The sequence below is a fragment of the Erithacus rubecula genome, assembly GCF_903797595.1.
Source record: "Erithacus rubecula genome assembly, contig: scaffold_141_arrow_ctg1, whole genome shotgun sequence".
Taxonomy (NCBI): Eukaryota; Metazoa; Chordata; class Aves; order Passeriformes; family Muscicapidae; genus Erithacus; species Erithacus rubecula.
In genome coordinates this window covers 697007-706603 of record NW_027635538.1, presented here as the reverse complement: position 1 = coordinate 706603, position 9597 = coordinate 697007, and the positions used below count along the sequence as shown (strand labels likewise).

Here is a 9597-nt window from a genome sequence, read left to right as displayed (position 1 = left end):
AGAGAGAAGAGAAGAGAAGAGAAGAGAAGAGAAGAGAAGAGAAGAGAAGAGAAGAGAAGAGAAGAGAAGAGAAGAGAAGGAAAAGGAAAGGGAAAGGAATCTAAGAAGAGCTCAGGTTCTCCACTCTCCACTCAGAGATCCCCAGAGTGTCCCCAGCAGATGCTGGTGATGGACTGAGCTCCTCCAACTCTTGACCAGACCACAAGAGCCAAAATTTTGACTGAGGCTGCACTTTTTGCTGCAGTCCCACCCAAACCAGCTGCAGGACAGCGGAGAAGCCTTGGATGGTGGAGCAAACAGCTCCACTTCCCAAATTTCATCAGAACCAAAGGATTCACAGACATGTCTGAATAAAGGGAATAAAGGGAAATGGGGATAAAGAGCCCAACTCCCCGCAGTGGGAAGTGACACAGAGACACCAAAGAATTCCCATTTCCACCCCTCACACACACCACCAAACCAAGGCAACATTTCCCCCAGCGGAGTCGCCAGGATATCATTTATAAAACCCCATGAGAAATACATCTGCACAAAATAACTGACACCGTGTTCCCTGCGTGGCATATGCAGGCTGAAAATAAACATTGCTTCTCCATGCTCAGCGCTCCAGCAGAGCCTGCAAGCAGCAGGAAATGCATGAAACATGGGGAAGGAAGAATGGCAGTGGGAGGGAACACGGAACCACTCGGAGAGCAGGGAAGGCGGCCCCGGGAGTTAAAATACACAGCAGGCAAAGGGATGAGAGGAGCCAAGAGAGCTGAAAAAAATGGCACAAGAGACGAGAGAGGCAGCTGGGGGAGTTAAAACATGCAGATGGAGGGATGGCTGGGAGAGAGGAAAGACCTGGATGCGAGCGGAGAGGCCGGGAGCGGCCACCTAAAATAAACGGGGGAGCAGCGGGGTGCAGGTGAGGAGGGGGATTCCTGGGGGGGGTTCCACCCAGCTGAGCAGCAGCAGCACCCACCTGCACCTGGCTGGGTGATGGGCACGGGGATCAGCCCAAATTCAAACATGGGGATCATCCCCTCCTTCCCTAGACCCCAAATTCAAACACGGGAATCATCCCCTCCTTCCCTAGACCCCAAATTCAAACACTGGGGGATCATCCCCTCCTTCCCTAGACCCCAAACTCAAACACTGGGGGATCATCCCCTCCTTCCCTAGACCCCAAATTCAAACACTGGGGGATCATCCCCTCCTTCCCTAGACCCCAAACTCAAACACTGGGGGATCATCCCCCTCCTTCCCTAGACCCCAAATTCAAACATTTGGGGGATCATCCCCTCCTTACCCACCCCAAATTCAAACATCTGGGGGATCATGCCCTCCTTCCCTAGACCCCAAATTCAAACATTTGGGGGATCATGCCCTCCTTCTCTAGACCCCAAATTCAAACACTGAGAATCATCCCCTCTTTCCACATCCCAAACTCAAACACTGGGGGATCATCCCCTCCTTCCCTAGACCCCAAACTCAAACACTGGGGGTATCATTCCCTCCTTCCACACCCCAAATTCAAACACTTGGGGGATCATCCCCTTCTTTCTCCACCATTCCAAATGCAAATCCATTGGAGGAATTGCTGCCTCCTTTCCCCACATTTCCAAATCCAAATTACTTGGAGGAATCATCTCCTCCTCCCCACACCCCAAATTCCAACCACTCAGAGGAATCATCCCCTCCTTTCCACAATCCCAAATACAAATCTAGTGGAGGAATCATCCTCTATTTCCTATATCCCAAATTCAAATCCATTGAAGGAATCATCCCCTCCTTCCTATATCCCAACTGAAAAACCATTGGAAGAATCACCCCCTCCTTCCCACAATCCCAAATGCAAATCCATTGGGGTATCCATCTCCTCCTTCCTATATCCCAAATGAAAATCCTTTGGAGGAATGTTCCCTTCCTTCCCCACATCCCAAATTCAAACCACTTGGAAGAATCACCCCCTCTTTTCCCACAATCCCAAATGCAAATCCATTGGAGGAATCATCCCCTCCTTCCCATAATCCCAAATCCAAATCCATTGGAGGAATCATCCTGTATTTCCTATATCCCAATTGAAAATCCACTGGAAGAATTATCCCCTCCTTCCCACATCCCAAATGCAAATCCTTTGAAAGAATTATATCCCACTTCTCACAATCCCAAATGCAAATCCATTGGAATAATGATCCTCTACTTGCCATATCCCAAAAGAAAATCAGTTGGGAGGATCATCCTCTACTTTTCCTATCCCAATAGAAAATCCATTGGAGGAATTGTCCCCTCCTTCCCATATCCCAAAGGCAAATCCCCTGGAGGATGCAGCCAGGGACTCCTGATCTCTCCAGCCTCCAAATAATGAGTGACACGTTCATCCTTTCCCATTTGCAGCCCCCACAGGGATTTTTATCAATCAACAATAAATAATAAATGCCTGCCTGGATCTCAGCCCCATCACAAACACCCTCCTGGAACTCACACCCTAATAACTTTATAAAGTTACACTTGCTCCAAAGGTTGTTTTTTTTTCCCCCAAAATGAGTTTTCAGCTCCTCATGCCAGCCCCAGGAACCCAAGGATATCTGATGGCAAAGGAAGCAGGCACAAAGCTCTGGGGAGAATTCAGGCAGGCAAAAGCAGAGCCTGGATATTTTTATACCCACAGAGTTTCGTGGCAGTCAGAAGGAAAATTTTCCCTCACAAATGTGAATTAAAGCTTTCAATAAGTCAATTTTTTTCCTTTTTTTTTTTTGAGGGCACCCTCCTGTAAGTTCACAGCTAAAATCAGTTTTAGGCCTGCACTGAGCACAGGTGCAAAACTAGTATCAACCCAAGGATTTGTGATGCCCCTGAGGACAAAGAAATGATTTATTGGTTTTGTTTTGCTGCAAAGGATGGAGCAAATTTCACCATCAGTTTTATTTTCTCCTCAGGTGCCAATCCATTTTTACTGGTTTATTTCAGCTCAGGGATGGCCCAGGTGGGTCATGCTGGAGACAATAATTTATTAATTTAGAGAGGAGTTTCCTCCAGATTTCTCCAGATTTTTTACACATAAAGGATTTTATCTGTGGATATCCTTTGAAGCAATAAAATCATTTGTCCTGGGTGTTGATTTTTTTTTGGGGGGGGATGGTTAAATGAGAACCAGTTAAACCAGTGGCAACACACAAAACCACCTCAGTGCAAAGCCTGAGTTCCTACACACAGCTTGGAGTAAGCCCTGAGTAAATTACTCCAGAGTAAAGCATGGCCATGGCCAGGAACATTCCCAGAGATGCTGCTGGAAAATCCTGACCCATGGGGGTGACAAAGGGACTTGGAGCAGGGAAGAAGCTACAGGGATTTTGTCCAGAAGGAGAATGAAATAAAATTCAAATGTTTTGCACAAAATTAGGGGGGTTGGAATCTGCTCCTCACTGGGATTAGATGGACTTTGAGGTCTCTTCCTACCCAAATAATTCCATGGTAATCTCTGAACATCATTAATCTCCAGTGGTTGCTGAGTGGAGAATGAAATTCATGGACAGTTTTCCATTCTGAACTGAATTCAGAGGGTTTGTCCCCCACTGGGTTATCCAAACTGCTGGGGTGTCAGGGATGAGTTAAAATAACCACAGGAAACTTCACCAAGCCTGACATTGGTCTGAAATGATGGTGAATGGAAATTTAATTTTAAAAAATATCTATTTTGTGGATGAAATTTGAGGAGGGACCTTGTGGCTCTGCAAGGAGGAGGACAGGAGGGGAGGGATTTGGGATCTTACCCAGGGAACAGGGGCAGGAGGCAGGGAACAGCTTCAGGGAGGGTTTAGGTTGGATTTGGGGAGAATTCCTCCAGGGGAAGGTTTGTTGGGCACTGGAAGGGGCTGCCCAGGGCAGGGCTGGGGTTCCCACCCTGCAGGGACCTCAGAGCCCTGGGGAATGGCCAGTGCTGGCATGGTGACCTTGCAGGACCTTTCCAACCCAAACCATTCCATGATTCCATGAAATCTCAGTGCCTGACCCCCACTGAGACCCTTCCCCCCTTCCCTGGGGAATCCCCCCTCCCCTCAGACTCACTTCTCCAGCAGGGACATGATGATGGGAGGTAGAACCAGTATAGGCATGGGCAGGACCACTCTGGTCAGGGCTGTTTCCAGCAGAGCCTGCAGGGCAAAACCAAACAAACAAACACATCCAGAGATCCCAAACACGCCCCAGGATGCACTGCCAGGCTCAAACAGGGCTCTGATGGCAAAGAGAGGCTCTGCCAGCCCTGCCATGGGATGTTTGATCTCAACATTTGGGGCCACAAAGGCAGCAGAGTAAATAAACAAACAGAGACAAACAGACAGAGACAGACAGACAAACAGACAAACAGACAAACAAACAGAGCTCCCCTGGCTCCACCTGCTGTGAACAAAAGTGCCCAAACATCCCAAAGATCCCTGCACAGACAGGGTGGGACAGCTGCTGGGAGGGAAATGTTGGAGGGGAAATATTGGAGGGGAAATGTAGGGGAATGTTGTGGGGAAATGTTGGAAGGGAAATGTTGGAAAAGTGTTGGAAGGGAAATGTAGGGAAATGTTGGAGGGAAATGTTGTAGGGGAAATCCAGGAGAGATGTAGGGGAAACGTTGTAGGGAAATGTTGGAGGGGAAATGTTTAGGGGAAATGTTGCAGGGGAAATATGGGGAAATGTTGCAGGGGAGATGTTGGAGGGGAGATGTAGAGGAAATGTAGGGAAATGTACAAAAATGTTGTAGAAACATGTTGGAGGGAAATGTTGGAGGGGAAACGTTGTAGGAAAAATGTTGGATGGAAATGTTGGAGGGGAAATCTAGGGGAGATGTTGGAGGGGAAACAGGGAAATGTTGTGGGGAAATATTGGTGGAGAAATGTTATAGGGGAAATGTTATAGGGGAAACGTTGTAGGGAAATGTTGTAGGGAAATGTTGGAGGGGAAATGTTGTAGGGAAAATGTTGGAGAGAAATGTTGGAGGGGAAATCTAGGGGAGATGTTGTAGGGGAAACATTAGAAGGAAATGTAGGGGAAATGTTGGTGGGGAAATATTGGAGGGAAATGTTGGAGGGAAATGTTATGGAAGAAACGTAGGGGAATGTTGGAGGGGAAATGTAGGGGCAGTGTTGTAGGGAAATGTGGGAATGGAAGGGATTTAAGATCCCTTCCACCCAAACCATTCCATGGCTTTATGTCACAACAACCCCTCCCACAGGGACAGCTGTGTCACACTGAGATCTGCCACCTTTTACATGACAAAAACCAGGATTAACCTATCCAGGAATTAATTATCCAGGGACTGGATGGCAGCTGAGCAGAAGTTCCCAGAACTCCCAGATTTTATCTTTAAGCTCCACCTCCACCACTCTCACAGCCCCTTCACTTTATTTCATTTTCTCTTTCGCCCATCAGGATGGAGAGGGGAGGGTGGGTGCTGGAGCCAGTGAATGAAGTGAGGAAAGCCATCCCTGGAGGTGTCTGTGCATCCCCCAGCCCAGCCCGGGCTCTGCTCTGGTCTCCCGTCCCTGCAGGGCTGTGCATCGCTCGCTGTCCCCGGAGTCCTTGGGCAGGGCAGGGAGGAAATGCCAAGCACGGTGCGATTAGTGATTAAGTGCTGTGCCCGGGCGTGTGCTCAGCCCCACAGCTCAGCTCAGAGCCCTGGAGAAAGAGCAGCAGCTCAGGGTGCTCGGCAGCACAGCCGGGCGGGTGGCGCGGGGGGGCACAGCTGGAGCAACATCTGGCCGCCCTCAGCCAGCCCTGGGGCAGCTCCCGGGGCAGGGGAGGCTGGAAAAGCTGCTCAGCCCTTCGGGAGAAGGCGTGAGGGATCTTTGCTGGGCGTTGCACAGAGAATTCCTGCTGGAGCATCAGGCACAGGATCAGCCCTTGCTGCCTTCCAAACCAGGGCCAGCCCCAAATCCCCCTGCACGAATCCGGGCTCTCCCCCTCTCCCAGCCCCCAAAGCCCCGCGTCCATCCCCAGAGCAGTGCTGGGGGATGTGCTGAGCCCCCCCAGCTCCCCATACTCACATGCTTGGCAGCGACTCTGGAAGAGCCAACCACGTTGCCATTGCTGTCCAGGACATCGATGCCCTCCTCCAGCTCCGTGTGCCTCATCAGCACCACGTTACAGATGTTGGCACTGGCTGGGGACACAAGGGCAGCAGGATCAGCAGCTGCACTCTCCAACTTTCCCTGATTTCTGGCACTGAGCCCCTGGAGAACACGGCTTCTGACCTGGGGCACTGGAGAAGCTCCCAAGTTTGGGAGTTAAAATCGTGAGTAGAGGTGTGTGGTGAAGGGATTTGGGGGTTGAGATGATGGGATAAGATGAGGATTTTGGGATGTTGTCTCTCTCCTCTTCCTGATTTCTGGCAGCGGTTTTTAGTTGGGCTGTGTAACAGGGGTTTTGGTTATTGGGTTAAAAGTGTAAATAACACAAGTATTAGCTTTTAATGGAGCTGCTTGGCTTTAAAAGACCTTGTAACCAGCTTGATACACCTCCATTTTTAGCTGTTAGCTACAAGTGCTGCAAAACTCTTTGTACTACAAAAAAAATTAAAAAAAACCCAACTAAACCTGAAAATAAAAAATATGTCTCTTTCGTGCTTGAATCCTGACTCGAAGTGAAAGAAAAAAGCAAACAAAACAAAACAAAACAAACCCCCAAACAAACAAAAATAATAAAAAAAAAAAAAAACCCTAAAAACAAAAAAAATCCCAAAAAAAACCCCAAAAACCAACCAAAAAAATACCAAAACCCCCAAGTCACTAATGAAGTGGCACAAACTAAGCACTGTCAGAGCAGCCCTGCTCAGCCCCCACTGGCAGCTGCTGTTTGCCCTCCAGATCTCCTCCCCTCACTCTGCTGAGGTGAATTGTTCTGACCCCAAAAAAGGTGGGATTCTCAAGGAGAACAAGAGCCAATTTTTATTTTTTTCTCTCTGGGGCAATAAGGGCAATAGGGCTAGAGGCAGGTGCAAGGTGTCCTTGGCTGTGGGTGGAATTTGATGGTCTTTAGGTCCTTTCCAGCCCAAACCATTCCAGGATTTCCTTAGTTTTGGGGAAAATGGCTCAGTGCACCAGGAGCTTGGAGACCCCTGCTCCCCTCCCAGTTTTTGTGGCTTTTGAGGGTCGAGGTGACCCCAAATTCTGATCAGGAGTTGGGTTGAGCACCCTCCCCGTGGCTCAGGCACCTCCCAAAGCAAAGCTGCAAATCCCCCCCAAACTTTGGGGCTGATCAAGTGGCATTTGCCAGCACCTCCCCCCTTTTCCCCCAACACTTCCCTGCAAACTTTCCACCCAGAGCTGAGACAAACCCAGCGCTGCTGCAGGCACCAGTGCCTTCCAAAAATGTGTTTCTGCGCCGCCTGATGGGTTAATACCCGCTAATTAATCTCCACTCATGTCATATAACAAATGTCTAATTTTTTGAGGGTGGTGGGTGGGTGAGCCCTCTCTGAAGGCAGCTCTGTGCAATCAGGGATGATTTGTGGTGACAAATGCTCCTTCCACTCCAGAGGGAGAGGAACACACACACACGCACACTCTGTCTCTCCCTTGCATATTCCAACCACTCCTCCCATCTATCAAAAGATCTGTGTTCCCAACCCTTCACTCCTCAATAAAGAACATTTATTATTTCCTTTCATTTCAGGGAAGTTTAGCCCCTGTTTGGTTGTTTTTTTGGTGGTTTTTTTTTTTCATTTTTAACACTCTGCCCCATCCTCCTCGCTGTCAATCACCAGGGAGCAGATCAAACACTGAGCAGAGCTGCTCGGGCACAGAGCTCAGGATGGGATGTCCAGACCTGCCTGATGCTCCCAAGATGGTTTTTCCAAGGATTCTGGATTCCCTGAGCCAAGAGCTGCTCCCCTTCTGCCTCCTGGGAGAGCAGAGAACTCCGCTAATTACGGCTGAACTCGGATTTCAGCCTCTGAAATAAATGAATAAATGTGCAGACTAATAATCAGATAAATATATCTGCAGGGTTTGGGAGGGAATTGTGCAAATGAGGCTGTGGGAGCACTCTGAGCACAGCAGGAACTGGATTTGGGTTCCAAACCAAGCCACCACCCCACTCCTGGCTCTTTGTAGGATTTTTTTTTTCTATTCCAGGTTGTTTTCCACACTCTAAATGTCCTTGGGCATCATCTCAACACAACGATTTTGACCAAAAATTCCCAAGGAGAAGAAATCCTTCCTCCCTGTCCCTGCTCTCCAGTGAGGATCCTCCTGTCAGCTTTCATTTCCCTCAGGTCAGGTTGGGGTGGGATTTTTGGGGCTTTCTGAGTTTGGGGTTGTTTTTTTTTTAGCCATGAATATCTCCAGGATGAGATGGACTTGGGGACAGCTGCTCACACCATTTTTTCTTTGACATTTTTGGGATTTTTTTTTTAAATTTTGGGATTTTTTGGACAATTTTGGTGATTTTTCTGGGACAATTTTGGGATTTTTTTGACAATTTTGGTGATTTTTCTGGGACAATTTTGGCATTTTTTTGGACAATTATGGGATTTCTTTGGGGACAACTTTGAGATTTTTTGGACAATTTGAGATTTTTTTGGACAATTTTGGGATTTTTTTGGACAATTTTGGGATTTTTTGGGACAATTTTGGGATTTTTTGAGCATTTTTGGGATTTTTTTTGGACAATTTTGGGATTTTTTTTGGGACAATTTTGGGATTTTTGGGGACAATTTTGAGAATTTTTTGGACAATTTGGTGATTTTTTTGGGACAATTTTGGGATTTTTTGAACATTTTTGAGATATTTTCTTGCACAATTTTGGGATTTTTTTGGAGACAATTTTGGGATTTTTTTTGACAATTTGGGGATTTTTTTTTTTTTACAATTTTGGGATTTTTTGGGGGGACAATTTTGGGATATTTTTTGACAATTTTGAGGGGTTTTGGATAATTTTGGGATTTTTTAAAATATAATTTGGGATTTGTTTGAACAATATGGGGGTTTTTTTGGGAATTTGTTTTGGACTATTTTGGGATATTTTGGATAATTTTGTGATTTTTTGGGACAATTTTGGAATTTTTTGAGGGGCAATTTTGGGATTTTTTTGGACAAATCCCTGGTGCTCTCCTGGGTAATAAAACCCAAGAAAAGCAGAATCCCTCTAAAACAAATCCCAGAAAAATCCCAGGAAAACAACAGCAAAGCCTTGGGTACAACCCTTACAACACAATCCCTGTGCCCCTCTCTGCAGGCAGAACTTTTTATTTTCTGCTTTTCTGGCAGAAAAAAGGGAGAAAAAAAAATATCCAGCAACTCAGGAATTAAGGGCTGGAGAGACACAACAAGAAATTCCCTGTTAAAAGGGAGCAAAAAAGCCAGAAAAAGTGAGAGCAGCAGAGGTGAAGGGGCTCAGGAAAACTCTGATGTGGGAATTGACAGCCAAGGAAAAAAGGAAAATTTGGCATCAAGGGGCTGAAAAAGGAACCTGGATCAGGGAGCAAAGCCCATTTTTTAGTGATTTCCTCCACGCCTGGGGGATTTTTGTGAATAAATCAGCTTACACCAAAAATCACCCCAAAGGCAGGGGTGATTTCTTCAGGGCTGAAGCAGCTCAGCCTGTGCTGGAGGGTGGCAGTCAGGG

The 9597-nt window shown here is 47.2% G+C and overlaps 1 protein-coding gene across 2 annotated transcripts in view; it reads right to left on the bottom strand.

The window, feature by feature from the left end:
* Positions 1-9597, bottom strand: part of SFXN5 (sideroflexin 5) — a 69230-nt gene that overhangs the window by 11211 nt on the left and 48422 nt on the right. The window contains exons 11-12 of one of the 2 annotated variants that reach the window (XM_079333109.1): positions 6018-6133; positions 4012-4136 (exon numbers count right to left, since the gene is read on the bottom strand). In XM_079333109.1, the coding sequence (XP_079189235.1) occupies positions 4047-4136; positions 6018-6133 (206 nt within the window). In that variant the 3' untranslated portion in view covers positions 4012-4046. Of the gene's footprint in view, positions 1-4011; positions 4137-6017; positions 6134-9597 lie in introns of those variants that run through there. The other variant, XM_079333110.1, reaches the window with a different exon arrangement.